At 43.5% G+C, this 16,150-nt stretch overlaps 1 protein-coding gene across 2 annotated transcripts in view; it reads left to right on the top strand.

The window, feature by feature from the left end:
- mphosph6 (M-phase phosphoprotein 6) overlaps positions 1–16,150 on the top strand; it is a 55,597-nt gene that overhangs the window by 27,651 nt on the left and 11,796 nt on the right. For both annotated transcript variants that reach the window (XM_070898239.1, XM_070898240.1), the window contains one exon: positions 15,850–15,940. In XM_070898239.1, coding sequence (XP_070754340.1) covers positions 15,850–15,940 — 91 coding nt within the window. The remainder of the gene's footprint in view (positions 1–15,849; positions 15,941–16,150) is intronic.

Here is a 16,150-nt window from a genome sequence, read left to right as displayed (position 1 = left end):
TGATAAAGTTTGTAAATGATCTTAAAGTTTGATACAAGAATATTTTTAGTTAAGTTAAGTACAAACAAGCGTTTGTTAAAATTTTGAATAAAATATATTTTAAACTGTAACTGAATCATTTCCATTATCTGTTCCATTAACAACACAACTTTTTGAACAAAAGTAGAATCATTTCAATTATTTGTTCTGTTAATACAACATAACATTACGGAATAGGTCCGAACAATAAACATGGTCCATTTGGAATAGTTGCCGCTGAGCCTTCAGGCACCAAAGCATTCATTGATGAGCTGCTGGCGCAAGGCTCGAGCAATCGTTAAAGGGTCACGATGGCCCACCCTCCTCGTCGTGCTCTGGGTTCAGGTAGTTGCATGGCTTCCTCTTCTTCCTCCTCATCTGCATGTTCCCCATCATTATTATCAGCCACACTCACCTCAGGTGGGTCTTCTACTACCAGGTGCTGCTGCCTCAGGATGGCTAAGTTATGCAACATGTAGCACACAACAGTGAACTGACTGACAATCTCAGGGGAGTATTGCAAGTCGCCCCCGGAATGGTCCAGGCATCAGAAACGCTGCTTCAAGATGCCAATGTTCCTCTCTATTATGCTGCGCGTCGCAATGTGCGACATGTTGTATTCCCGGTCAGCTTCCGTCTGGGTTATGCATAGGAGCGTCATGAGCAGGTGGCGAGGCCGTACCCTTTGTCTCCCAGCAGCCAGCTCTGCCTTCTGGCTGTTGCTGAAACATGGTCGATATAGCGTTCTCGCGTAGGATGAATGCATCATGGGTGCTCCCAGGGTAACTTGCATCAACTGACATGATGCGATGCATGCCATCACAGACGAGCTGTACATTCACGGAGTGGAAGCCTTTTCTGTTCCTGTACATCTCCGAATCCTCCAAATGTGCTCACAAGGCGATGTGAGTACAATCAATGCAGTCCTGTATCTTTGGGATGCCACCAATCCTGGAGAAGTCCACAGCCCTGTCACGCATTGCCTGGGCGGTCATGGGGAACTTTATGTAGTCATTCTTCCGGGTATATAGTGCAGCAGTCACCTGCCGAATGCAGATATGTGTTGCATGTTGAGAAATGGTGCACACATCCCCAGTTGTGGACTGGATTGATCCAGATGCATAAAATGAAAGTGCAGCTGTAACCTTTACTTCAATTGACAAAGCAGTCCTCCTGACACTTCTAGGGTGCAGGACTGAAACATAGAAACATAGAAAATAGGTGCAGGAGTAGGCCATTCGGCCCTTCTAGCCTGCACCGCCATTCAATGAGTTCATGGCTGAACATTCAACTTCAGTACCCCATTCCTGCTTTCTCGCCATACCCCTTGATCCCCCTAGTAGTAAGGACCTCATCTAACTCCTTTTTGAATATATTTAGTGAATTGGCCTCAACAACTTTCTATGGTAGAGAATTCCACAGGTTCACCACTCTCTGGGTGAAGAAGTTCCTCCGCATCTCGGTCCTAAATGGCTTACCCCTTATCCTTAGACTGTGACCTCTGGTTCTGGACTTCCCCAACATTGGGAACATTTTTCCTGCATCTAACCTGTCTAACCCCGTCAGAATTTTAAATGTTTCTATGAGGTCCCCTCTCATTCTTCTGAACTCCAGTGAATACAAGCCCAGTTGATCCAGTCTTTCTTGATAGGTCAGTCCCGCCATCCCGGGAATCAGTCTGGTGAACCTTCGCTGCACTCCCTCAATAGCAAGAATGTCCTTCCTCAGGTTAGGAGACCAAAACTGTACACAATACTCCAGGTGTGGCCTCACCAATGCCCTGTACAACTGTAGCAACACCTCCCTGCCCCTGTACTCAAATCCCCTTGCTATGAAGGCCAACATGCCATTTGCTTTCTTAACCGCCTGCTGCACCTGCATGCCAACCTTCAATGACTGATGTACCATGATACCCAGGTCTCTTTGCACCTCCCCTTTTCCTAATCTGTCACCATTCAGATAATAGTCTGTCTCTCTGTTTTTACCACCAAAGTGGATAACCTCACATTTATCCACATTATACTTCATCTGCCATGCATTTGCCCATTCACCTAACCTATCCAAGTCGCTCTGCAGCCTCACAGCATCCTCCTCGCAGCTCACACTGCCACCCAACTTAGTGTCATCCGCAAATTTGGAGATACTACATTTAATCCCCTCATCTAAATCATTAATGTACAGTGTAAACAGCTGGGGCCCCAGCACAGAACCTTGCGGTACCCCACTAGTCACTGCCTGCCATTCTGAAAAGTACCCATTTACTCCTACTCTTTGCTTCCTGTCTGACAACCAGTTCTCAATCCATGTCAGTACACTACCCCCAATCCCATGTGCTCTAACTTTGCACATCAATCTCTTGTGTGGGACCTTGTCGAACGCCTTCTGAAAGTCCAAATATACCACATCAACTGGTTCTCCCTTATCCACTCTACTGGAAACATCCTCAAAAAATTCCGGAAGATTTGTCAAGCATGATTTCCCTTTCACAAATCCATGCTGACTTGGACCTATCATGTCACCTCTTTCCAAATGCACTGCTATGACATCCTTAATAATTGATTCCATCATTTTACCCACTACCGATGTCAGGCTGACCGGTCTATAATTCCCTGTTTTCTCTCTCCCTCCTTTTTTTAAAAAGTGGGGTTACATTGGCTACCCTCCACTCCATAGGAACTGATCCAGAGTCAATGGAATGTTGGAAAATGACTGTCAACGCATCCACTATTTCCAAGGCCACCTCCTTAAGTACTCTGGGATGCAGTCCATCAGGCCCTGGGGATTTATCGGCCTTCAAACCCATCAATTTCCCCAACACAATTTCCCGGCTAATAAGGATTTCCCTCAGTTCCTCCTCCTTACTAGACCCCCCGACCCCTTTTATAACCGGAAGGTTGTTCGTGTCCTCCTTCGTGAATACCGAACCAAAGTACTTGTTCAATTGGTCCGCCATTTCTTTGTTCCCCGTTATGACTTCCCCTGATTCTGACTGCGTTTGTCTTTACTAACCTTTTTCTCTTTACATATCTATAGAAACTTTTGCAATCCGTCTTAATGTTCCCTGCAAGCTTCTTCTCATACTCCATTTTCCCTGCCCTAATCAAACCCTTTGTCCTCCTCTGCTGAGTTCTAAATTTCTCCCAGTCCCCAGGTTCGCTGCTATTTCTGGCCAATTTGTATGCCACTTCCTTGGCTTTAATACTATCCCTGATTTCCCTTGATAGCCACGGTTGAGCCACCTTCCCTTTTTTATTTCTATGCCAGACAGGAATATACAATTGTTGTAGTTCATCCATGCGGTCTCTAAATGTCTGCCATTGCCCATCCACAGTCAACCCCTTAAGTATCATTCGCCAATCCATCCCAGCCAATTCACGCCTCATACCTTCAAAGATCTCGGTTACAACTTTGCGGAAACGCAGCCTTCTCACATAGTCTACATCGCTCAGGTGCAGGTATTGAACGCCTGTCTCGATATATCCGATGTGGGTAAGGCGTTCTGCCCATCATCCTACATACTTTGAGATTCCTCGTGGTGATGTCTAATCAATCGTCTCCTCCGCAGCACCATCATGCAGAAGGCTTGCACGAGATATGGCATTGTCAATATTGCCCCCATGATTAAATTGCAGCTTTGCAAGAAGCTCAAAACAGCAGGACAAACAGCAGCCTGAAACATTTCTAGTTTATTTGAATGAAGCATAGTGCACATTTTTTACTGGATAAGATGATCTTAAATTATTTGTGCTATGCCATAATGATCACATTAAAACACAAATGATGTTATTTCCCAGAAATAAACTGATTACTACTTGATAAACTTGCTGTGATTAAGTCATAACGGTTGATCTTTCAATGCAAACATTGTTAGACTACATGGGGAACACTGATCATCATTATCTTGTAACACTGCTGTGAAGCACCTTGGGACGTTTTACTATGTTAAAGGCGCTATATAAATAAGTTATTATTCATATTTTTGCTGGCAAGCAAAATAATGTTTTGCTATCAGATCATACCCATTTGTCTCTATTTGTGCTAACAACTCATCTATTCTGTTACAAATGCTACGTGCATTTAGACAAAGTGCCTTTAAATTCGTTTTTTTTACCCTTTTTTCCTGCTTGTTTCCTCTCTCCTTCAAACTCTCTCTTTTTTTCTTTCTAATTCCAGCTTTACTCCCCTCCCTACTGAATCTATTTTCAGGTTCCCATCCCTCTGCCAAGCTAGTTTAAACCCTCCCCAACAGCATTAGTAAACCATCCCCCCGCCACGAGGATATTGGTCCCGGCTCTGTTGAGGTGCAACCCGTCCGGCTTGTAGAGGTCCCACCTCCCCCAGAAGTGGTCCCAATGCCTCCGGAAACTAAAGCCCTCCCGCCGCACCATCTCTCCAGCTATGTATTCATCTGCTCTATCCTCCTATTTCTGTACTCACTAGCTCGTGGCACTGGGGGTAATCCGGAGATTACTACTCTTGAAGTCCTGTTTTTTAATCTCTCTCCTAGCTCCTTAAACTCTGCCTGCAGGACCTCATCCCTCTTTCTACCTATGTCATTGGTACTGATATGCACATGACCTCTGGCTGTTCACCCTCTTCCCCCCCAGAATGCCCTGCAGCCACTCAGTGACATCCTTGACCCTGGCACCAGGGAGGCAACATACCATCTTGGAGTCACGTCTGCGGCCGCAGAATCGCCTGTCTGCTCTCCTGACTATCGAATCCCCTACCACTCTAGCTCTTCCATTCTTCTTCCTCCCACCCTCTGCCCCCCCTGCTGTGCAGCTGAGCCACCAATGGTGCCGTGGACTTCGCTCCCCAGAGTCACCATCGGCCCCACCGGTACTCAGAACAGAGTACCGGTTAGAGAGCAAGATGGACTTAGGGGACTCCTGCATTACCTGCCTCGTCCTCCTCTTTTGTCCAGGGGTCACCCAATCCTTATCTGCCTACACACTCTTAAGCTTATGGGGTGACCACCTCCTGAACCGTGCTATCCACGAGGCTCTCAGTCTCACGAATGCACCGCAGTAACTCCAGCCGCCGCTCAAGCTCCAAAACACGGAGCTCGAGTTGGTGCAGCTGGAGACACCTCCTGCACACGTGGTCGTCCTGGCTGCGCGAAGCATTCAGGATTTTCCACATGCCACAGGATGTGCAATCCACGGGACTGAGCTGCCCTGCCATCCCTCTAGTTACACTCGCAACTATTGAGTAGAACTAAACTCTAAACCTTTGCAAAACACACCCAGCTGCTACTCAACAAACAGTCGATTTAATTAATTAGTTCTCCTTAGATAATTAAGATCACTTATCTATTTAATTGCAGTTCCTAACTTACACCAATGCCCATGGTTTGTTAAAGAAAAAGGAAAAAGAAAAAAGTACTTACCAATCCACCAGCTTACCTGCTTGGCTGTGACGTCACATTTCGATTTCGATTTTTTTTTTACTTTCTGTCCTCCCGATCTGCCACTGCTTCAAACTGCCGCCGTCCTTTGTACTCCCGCGCCCGCTCAGATCGCGCGATGCTAGCCGCTCCTCCCGATGATGTAACTGGGATATCATTCCACAGGAGTAACAAATTACTCTTTTTACCATAATAAAAACAGAAAATGCTGGAAATACTCAGCAGGTCAGGCAGCAAACAGAGTTAACCCTTCATCAAAACTGGAAAAAGTTAGAGATGTAACAGGTTTTTAAGCAAGTGTAGGGACAGGGAAAGTGGGAGGGGAGGAAAGAACTAAAGGGAAGATCTGTGATGGGATGGAAGGCAGAGAGATTAAGAGACAAAAGGGATGATGGCAAAAGGAGATGGTAATAGGACAAGTTAAGAAACAAAAGATGAGTCTAGATAGGGTGTAAATGGAGATGGCAGAATAATCAACAAATGCCATGGGAAAGAGAGAAAAAAACATAGGGGCAGGGTTATGGTTTGAAATTGTTGAACTTGATGTTGAGTCCAGAAAGCTGTAAAGTGCCTTAATGAAAGATGAGGTGCTGTTCGTCGAGCTTATGTTGAACTTCATTGGAAGAGGCCAAGGGCAGAGAGATCAGAGTGGGAGTGGAGCAGAGAATTAAAGCGACAGGCGACCAGAAGCTCTGGGTCACGCTTACGGACTGAACAGAGGTGTGCTGCAAAGCAGTCACCCAATCTGCATTTGATCTCCCTAATGTAGAGAAGACCACATCGTGAGCAGCGAATATGATATACTAAATTGAAAGAAGTACAAGTAAATCGCTGGAACGAGTGTTTGGGGCCATAGACAATGGGAAGGGAGGAGATAAAAGGGCTGGTGTTGTATCTCCTGTGCTTGTACGTGGGAAGAGGAGGGGGTGCTGGGGTGATTGAGGAGTAGAGCAGGATGTCGCGAAGGGAGCGGTCCCTTCGGAATGCTGAGAGGGGAGGGGAAGATGTGTTTGGTGGTGGCTTCATGCTGCAGGTGGCGGAAATGGCAGAGGATGATCCGTTGAACATGGAGGCTGGTGGGATGAAAGATGAGGACAAAGGGAACCCTATCGTGGTTCTGAGAGGGAGGGGAAGAGGTGAGAGCACAAGTGCGGAAAATAGAACCAACATGGTCGAGAGCCCTTTCAACCATTGAAGAGGGGAATCCTCGGTTGAGGAAAAAGGAAGACCTATTCGAAGCACTAGTGTAGAAGATGGCATTGTCAGAACCAATGCGACAGATGGAGAAACTGGGAGAATGGAATGGAGTCCTTACAGGAAGCGGAGTGGGAGGAGGTGTAGTCCAGGTAGCTATGGGAGTCAGTGGATTTATAGTGAATGTTGGTCAATAGCCTATTCCCAGAGATGGAGACAGAGAAGTTGAGGACTTGCTGAGTATTTCCAACGTTTTGTTGTAATTTCAGATTCCAGCATCCGCAGTATTTTACTTTTGTACTCTTTTACCATGATATTTAACACTGGAGGTTATGTGATTATCCACTGTTTACTTCTGTCCACTTCAAAAGGTGGTAAGTACCATATTGTAAGACTAAGAGAGAGATTTAATGGCATATAGGATCATTAAACAGTAGCAGAACTATGCAACAGTGAAATGCATGACTAATGATCTGAACTGTTTAAAAATGGTGAAGAATGCTAAATCTTTAGAAGTTCTTTCCAACAATGTTTCAACTGAATTTCTGGTAAAATGTGCAGATAATCTATGTCACAGAGCTCCTTTTGTGTGCTCATCATGAAAATAGTTAGTCGAAACAGGGAACCAGAGACCCTATAAATGCTGCCTAACAATCGTCACATCGGCCCAGAAATCCCGGTTTCTCCTTCCCACGGGCGTTCGACTGGATTCTAGAAAAAAGAAGCGCACCTACCTGAAGCTGCTGCGTCCACGCGAGATCCCGGTCCGGAGACCCCTCCTGACTGTGTGTCGCAGCACGTGCATGTCAGGACGTGCGCAGGCCTGGAGCTGGAGGCACATGTCTCTGGGCAGACAATCAGGTATAGTATATTCTTATTCATAGTAATAGGAGTTTCGTAAGTCTGAAACTCCTATTACTATGAATGAGAAACACCCCCAAACACTACACAAAACATTAAAAAAAAACACCTCGCATAAATACACTATAGAAATTAAAGTTGATAGAAATGTTTTTGAAAAAAAAATTTGCCGATTGTTTTTTAAAGTTTTAATTGCTTTTACCAGGCGCTAGAGTTTTAAGGACATTCGCAGGGCAAGAGATGGGCAAATAGCCCAATCTCTGCCATGGGAATGTCCTCGCTCCCGAGATGCGGGAGATCTGTCAAGCCAGAAACTTGACAGATCGGAAAAGCCGGTTTTCAGCCCATGCGCATTGTGCGCCGAAAACCGGCTTTTCTGATGCCTTCCCGGGTCCGCAGAAACTCTGTATGGCCCCGGAGAGGCCGTGATTTCTTGGCCATTATTTCTAAAGTGGAGACTGGCTCATGTAAAGAAAAATCAGGTTCTTTTTCTATAGTCAGTGAATAAGAATATTGATTTCTGCAATTCAATTAAATACAGTGTCCACAACCATTCCTTAGCTGTTGAATCATTTGCTCTTGACAACTGGCAACAATAGAAATTATTACAAATGTTGGAGATGAGCCTGTGTATTCACACTCATTAACACGGAAAGAATTCTGAGACTGGCCAAACAAACTTGGCCTGATTCAATTCTGAGCACATATTCGCTGTTTATTAAGCGCAAAGTGAGTTTTTTGGCGCCGAAGGCCAGTTCAACGATTCCCCAGTGTCAGGGCGTCAGCGTGTACTACCAGCGGCAGAATGTTTGTTAATGATGCAAAATCTGCTGGTATTAATAAAAACATACCTGTCACCTTGGTGGATGGTTTCAATTTGGAACCTCAGTTTGATTCAGCTCATCTGTTGCTGAAACCCTCACCCATGCCCTTGTTACCTCTAGACTTTACTATTCCAATGCTTTTATGGCCAGCCTCCCATCTACCATCCTACATAAACTTCTGCTCATCCATAACTCTGCTGCCCATATCTGAACTCGCACCAAGTCCTGTTCACCCATCACCCCTGTACTTGCTGACCTACATTGGCTCTCAGTTTGGCACGTCTCAATTTTAAAATCTTAGTTTTCAAATTCCTCCTTGGCCTCATCCCTCTCTATCTCTGTAACCTCCTCCAGCCCTACAAACCTTTGAGATCTCTGCACTACTCCAATACTGGCATCTCGTGCATCCCCAATTTTGCTCACTCCACCATTGGCAGCGTCTTAAAGGAGGAGACAGAGGCAGAGAGCTTTAAGGAGGAAATTCCAGAGCTTTGGGCTGAAGCTGCTTAGCTCTGGAATTCTCCTCCCCTCCCAGACCTAAAGCACTCTGCCTCTCTAACTCTAACTCTACTCCTGTTAGACGCTCCTTAAAACCTACCTCTTTGCCAAGCTTTTGGTCACCTGTCCTGATGTATCCAGCTGTGGCTTGGTGTCACATTTTGATTTGATAACACTCTTGTGAAACACCTTAGGATGTTTTGCTACGTTAAAAGCACTATTTAAATGCAAGTTGTTGTTGATGGATCAGAATTTACTGCAGCCAGTGTGGTGAAAGTGCTCTCTCAATATTGTTAAGTATGAAGATCCAGGATTTTGACCGATATGCCAGGTATGGCTGCAGTCACTGGAGAGTTTTCCCCCTGATCCCCATTGACTTTAGTTTTAATAGGATTCTTTGGTGCCCCACTGTCAGGTTCTGCCATCAAGGCAGCAATTATCGCTGAGCAGGGTATTGGTGAGTAAATGCTGCTTATTAGGACTCCTTCCATCACATTGCTGATGATTGGGAGTAGGCTGATTGGGCTAAAATTGGTCGGGCTTGATTTGGCCTGAGTTTTGTGAACAGCACATACCTGGTCAACTTTCCAAATTGTTAGACAAATGCCAGTGCTGTAGCTGTACTGAACAGTTTGGATAGGGGCATGGCTTGTGCTGGAGCACAGGTCTTCAGCACTACAGCCAGGATGCTGCCAGGGCCTGTAGCCAGTGTACTCGGCCATTACTTAATCTGACGTGGAATGAATCAAATGGGCTGAAGACTGTCATTTGTGATGGAGGGGTCCGTGGGAGGTGGCAGAGAGGTTCCCCCAGATTTACCAAGCTAAGCTACGAAAGCTATAGTGTGTGGAGGCACGTATCGCTCAAAGAATAGGAAAAAAAAAACATCAGTCAGTAATATCTCATTTCAGGTGGAGTGCATGAGAAAATTTGAAGCAAATCAGGAAATTGATATAATTATATAAATACTAAATTTTTGAATCTGTAAAGGAACTGTTCATCAGCCTCCTTGTATACAATTAGCTTTCTCTTTCCTAAACTATCTACATCAATGTGTTTGGTGGCTAAAGGGAAAATTGCAGCATTATGATAAAAATTGACAACTGTGGAAGTTGCCGTACAGCACGTCTTCCTGTAATATAAATGCAACATGTTTTTTTCAATATGCTTATTCCATAAAAAACTTTACTTCCAATAGCCCAAAGGCATGAATGCAAGTTCACCAGTTGACATTTGCATCTGATAAGGTTAGCTGGATAAAGCTAAAGGGCATAGAGTGAGAATGGGGATTGAGGCAGAAGCATTAGAGGGGAGAAGCAGGTTGAAAATGATTAGATAGTAATGAGTTAATAATGAGTCTGTTTTTCTTCCGTGAACGAAATTCCAAAGTTCAAATAGCATACATTTGGGGTACATACTATTCAGCTGGAAAGAGGGACATAATTGACTTGAAACACTGGGGAATAAGGTCAGGAAAAGTGCACATATACAGATGGGTGATGGATGGTACAACTAAAACAGAATCGAAAAGCAATGCATAGTTTGAATAAAGTCATCTTGTTGCACAGTTATATATTTACATTGTGTTCCTTATATTTCAGTCAGCCTCACAGATGGTCGATTTCTCTCGCAGTCTGTAAACCTTGCCTAATGCTCCAGTTCAATTTGCACTCATTATTTCCTTTATTCATTTCAATGTTGGTTGTTATATTTAGATAGTTAATTTGGGAATATCTATCGCACTCGTATGATAACAGGAGTTTACTCTTTGTATAGATTTGTCAAAGTGCCCAGCAGTGATTCCATTATAGTAATATCATCCAGTAGTTTGGATAATGTTCTGGACTTGAGCGGAAAGTACAGATACTTTGGGCTCAAGTTTCCTCCCCCTACAAAATCAGCACACCTCCGTGTGGTGCGTCAAGTTTCTGGTAGATAAAGTGCGCAGAAAAATTAACTCACGATTCTGGCCGATCTTCGGGTGTTGTTTACACGCAGCGTGGCACAGCACAATGAGAGGGGGCGGAGCTAGGGCCATGGTGGCTAAACAGAGCCGGCAGGGGGGCGGGACTAGGGTCCCGCGTCTGTTTCAGTGCCAGCAGCATTGCGCATGCGCAATTGGCCATTTTTAAAGGGAATGCCTTGAGCGTGATTTTTGGTGCCTGATTGATTTTTGGAGCCTGAAGGTAAGACACCCAAAGGTCTTTTGTTCTCTTCCCCCGCCCTCCCCCCCCCCCCCCCATAGTCGTGTGACTTCTCGCTCCCTCGTCACCTCCCCCCCCCCCCCCCCCCCACCCCAGCCTACCGAGTTCAGCCTTCTCCCTTCCCCCCCCCCCTCCCCCTCCCCCCCCCCGGCAGCCTGTTGCATTCAGCCATTTCCCTCCCTCCCTCCCCCCCCCCCCCCCCCCTTAAGATGCCGTGTTCTCCCACACCTACCCCAGGCCGAAGGGACTCCCGCATGGACAGCCGCTGCCGACTTTAGTTCAAGGTAGGATTTACTTTGGTTCTTTACTTGTTAATTTAATTATTTACTTCAGTTCTTTATTTTTTATTGAATGCTTCTTACTTTGTGTGCTTTGTTTGGTGCTTGGTGGTGCTTTAAATATAGTTACTTGCGCCGATTCCTTAACTCCAGGTAAGGTTTTTCTGTGCGGACAGAAGTGCCAACACACGCTGGCCTAAGTTAGTTTGGAGCAACTATTTGCTGGCCAAACTCTCTCAAATGGCCAAAACAGGCAAAAGTGGCTGGGAACGCCCTTCTGGAAAAAAAAAAGAAACTTAAAAAAAAAACCTAACTAACTCACTTACACTGGCGCAAATTAAATGGCCAGAATTACAATTAAAAAAATATTCCAGAAAAATCAAGTTGCTCCATAAAGAAACGGAGCAACTCCTGCGGAGATTTGTGCCCTTTGTAAGTATTGTCAGCACGCCAAGACTGAATTACTGCCACGCAATCATTCCCTAGTATCTTATCCTTTCAATTATACATATTTATGTATTGTGTGGAATTTGAGTTTTATTTACTTGCTTTGAAAAACATTATTTTGCTTGCCAGCAAAAATATAATGATATAATAACTTTTATTTATATAGCGCCTTTTACATATGTCCCAAGGCGCTTCACAGCAGTATTACAAGATAATGATGATCAGTGTTCCCCATGTAGTTGATGTCTAACAATGTTTGCATTGAAAGATCAACCGTTATGACTTAATCACAGCAAGTTTATCAAATAGTAATCAGTTTATTACTGGGAAATAACATTCATTGTATTTTAATGTGATCATTGGTATAGCACAAATAAATTAAGATACCCTCATCCAGTAAAAAATGTGCGCTATGCTTCATCCAAATAAACTAGAAATGTTTCAGGCTGTTGGTAAATAATCACATTTTAAATCCGAGTTTTTCTCCATTACCTAGTCTATATGCATTGTCAGTGTTCTGTATGCACTGTGGAATGCAGTTGTAGGAGTGTAATTGGTGCTTAAATTGGGTATTAATCACGACTTCAGCTAATCCAAGAGTTCATGGCTGAGTTGCTCCATTTTAAAATCTTGACCTGCATCAAGGGGGATTCACCCTGTTACAGTCACCGTAGATGGTGGCACTTGCTGCTGCAGACGTCCAGGCGTCCTCTGCAGTGTGGTATAATGATCTATTTGTCTTTTAACAAGCTTGTTAAAATTATGAATTTGGCACTTTCATATTCTTCTGGCAATTCTTGTTCAAATTCTGCATTGAGCTAAATGTTGCTAACACCAAAGGTATTCTTTTCAGTTCATACTAGCATCTACTTGCCTCTGGCTCCAATTCCATCGACTACTCTGGATCTTCATCAGTGGTATGCTATCTTCGCATGCTGCTGAACTCTCAGCTGATCTTTTTAGCCCACCTCCAATCTATCACCAAGACTGTATTTTTCCACTTCTTGGATGTTGCTATTCATGCTTTTACCTCTCTTCCTCTACTCTTAATCCTAACCCATTCTTAAGGATTGGATTCTTGGATACTTTCCTGGCCAGTATCTCCTCCTCCACTCTTCTCAAACTTCAGGAGTCCAAAAGTCTGCATCCTGAGTCCTCTCATACACAAATCCCCGCATATCCATTCCTTTCCCATTGTCGCCAAACTTCGGTGGCTCTTCCTCAAGATCCTCATCTTTCATATCCTTCCACAGTCTTGCTTCGCCTTAACTGAACAATATTTTTCAGTTGTATATGCCAGTCCACATACTCCACATCTAGAAACAAATAAGTTTTAGCACTATTGGCCCATAGTGTCTTTGCTAGAGCAATCCAAAAGCTAATCCCACTGTTCCAGTTTCTCCCCATAGCTTTGTATCATGCTTTGCCTCAATTATATATCTAATTTTCCTCAAAGATTCAGTAGCTTCTGTCTTTGGCAAAACATTCTATGCTTGAACAATTCTATATGAAGAAATATTTCTGAGCCTTTTTCTTCACTTTCTTCATAATTTTAAATTAATGACCCCATGGCATTGTTTCCCCTACCAGAGGAAAGACTTTCCCAGCGGCTGATGGGATTCTGCTTGTGCCTGCTGATGGGGCTGCTCTACTTTGGCTTGTCGGCCATGTCTGCCTCCTTCATGCTGCTGAAAGCTTGCAAATTCGCTTTGCTCTCAGCCCTGGTCAGCCTGTTCCTCCTGGGCAGCATAGCCCTCCTGTGTGGGCCCTGGAACCAGCTGAACCAGCTTTTTTGCCCTTCACCATGGCCTATCTGGGCTCGCTCCTTGCCACCCTGTACTGCCCTGGCACTGCAGAGCACTACCATGGCCGCCACCTTCCAACTTCTCATCCTCGCTACATCATCAGCTCAGACCCAGAGATGCGACCAGTCTCCGGTTTGTTGGTAGCTTCTTCACCTCAGCCTTCAAGCGGACCATTGGCAAGACCCTGTCCGTGTGAGGGGCTGGGAGGGTTATGGTGGAAAGAACAGAAATTCCTGGTGGGAATTGTCAACCGTGGCTCAGTTAGTAGCACTCTTGCCTTGTGAGTCAGAAGGTTGCGGTTTCAACTCCCACTCCAGAGACTTGATCACAAAATCTAGGCTAACATTTCAGTGTAGTACTGAGGGAATGCTGCACTGTCTGAGGTGCCATCTTTTAGAGGAGACATTAAACCGATGCCCCATCTGCCCTCTGAGGTGCACATAAAAGACCCCATGGTACTCTTTCGAAAAAGAGCAGGGAAGTTCTCCCTGATGTCCCGGCTAATACTTATCCTGTAACCAACACCTAGAAATAGATTATCTGGTCATTATCGCGTTGCTGTTTGTGGGAGCTTGCTATGTGCAACTTGGCTGCTGCATTTCCCATATTTCAACAGTGATTACACTTCAAAAAGTATTTCATTGGCTGTGAAGCACTTTGGAACGTCCTGAAGTTGTGAAAGGCACTATATAAATATAAATCTTTCTTGACTCTATCCAAACTTCATAATTTTAAAATCTCAATAAATTTCCTCTCGGCCTTCGCTGCTCCAATAGAAATAGTCCTGACTATTTCAAGTCTCTCATCACCATAGTTTTCTGTCGCTGCCGTCATCCTGGAGAATTTATGCTTTATGGATTTAATGTCCTTTCTGTATAATAAGGCACCAAAACTATGTACCATACTCTTAACTGTGAGTGACCTAACCAATGTTTTGTTTAAAGTCATCAGTACTTTTTTGCTCTTGTACTCTAAGCCCCTATTTCTAAAATCCAATTTTCTACTGACCTTTTAATGGGTTTATCTACTTGCATTTTCACTTTCAGGGAATTAAAATATATAACTGAAAATGTCAACACTGTTGTCCCAATCACTCCTGCTGATGCTATACTGCCTCTCGCAGCTCAAGATTACTAGTGCACTCCAAGTTCACTGGTGCACAATCAAAGACCAGTCTTTCAGTCCTGTAGCCTTGCTGTTTGGAAGTCTCTGCCAAGACCATTCTGTCTTCTAACGTCACTTCATTCAAAGGCCTCTTAAAAATAGTTTGTGCTTTCTGTCCCACTCCTTTTAACTTTTTCCATGTACTGCTCTCCCTCTTGTGTGCTACATAAATACATGTGGTGGTGTTGACTATATTTTCACAAAACCACTTAATGTTACATCACTGTCCTTTCGATGTTATTGGCTATTTATTTCTGTTCAGTTACCTGCTGGCATAATAGAGACTGCTCACTGACATTAATTAGTGAAAAATAATGAAACTTTCTTTGCTTGCAAGATCCACATTCAGTCATTCTAGTATTTAGCCCAAGGATCTGCTAATAGTCATAGAAATCTGATCATTGCAACAATTTTCTGTATAGCGATCCTGTCTGTCCTGTTTTGTCTTATGTAAGCTGCAGATTAGTATGGAAAAGATAATGTCATATATCATCGACTGAATCGTTTTTGTTGTCAAAAGTAGAATCATAACTTTTCTTGCACTATATTTGAAAATGTTTTGTAGATTTCACTTATTGTCTCTTAACTATTAATGACCAAATAATGACCAGGCAATTTATAAATTCTGTAAATCACAAATTCCTTTTTCAGAACCAGTGTAGGAACAGATATTTTATTGCATCATTGCATGTCATTCATAAAGAAATGCAAATGATCTATAATTTCATAGTTTTGGAATATATAATTTACAAAGTAATAAACTGTATAACCGATAATACATCTCCTTGGCCTTGCACAGTCTGCATGAGAATGATTAATGAATAACCCAATTACAATATTTAAAAAAAATAAATATCTGGCAGTATAGGTTTTTTTTAAATTTTTGTTATATTTTAGGCAGGAAGAACTAAAATTGGTAAACTTTAGATGTTGAAACTGTTTGTCTTTTTATCAGCACAAGAAATATGTTTGAGCATCAAACTAAAAAGTCTTGAGTAATATGCGCATTTCAATGTGTAACTTTTCAGATAGCCTGTTATGACACAATCAGAATTTCGTCCATTGAATAACCTAGGTGTCGCTCTTTCAAATCTCTCAAATATTTTCCTTAATAACTATTTCCGCCAATCTGTTAATTTGTTTCAGGAGTCATATTATTGAAGAAAAGAGCTTTGTGCCATGTGAAGACTTGCTGTTTGGCCGAATGTCCTTTAAAGGTTTTAACCCCGAGATAGAGGTATGTGTTTACAGGAAATCCAGTTTTGTGTTTTGATTTCCAGTCACCTTTTGAGCGCTGAAGGACTTTATCATCACTTTCCTATAACTGAATACAATGAATTTCTGTAAATTTCAAGTGTTGAATGTTTTAAAGTTAAGTTGGGCAAATGCTATGAAGCAGAGCTTGCTGGATGCATAGTATGCTTGAAATCTTCCAAGTCAACATTTC

The sequence above is a fragment of the Pristiophorus japonicus genome, chromosome 13, assembly GCF_044704955.1.
Source record: "Pristiophorus japonicus isolate sPriJap1 chromosome 13, sPriJap1.hap1, whole genome shotgun sequence".
Classification (NCBI taxonomy): Eukaryota; Metazoa; Chordata; class Chondrichthyes; family Pristiophoridae; genus Pristiophorus; species Pristiophorus japonicus.
This window is presented reverse-complemented; position numbering and strand designations above follow the sequence as displayed.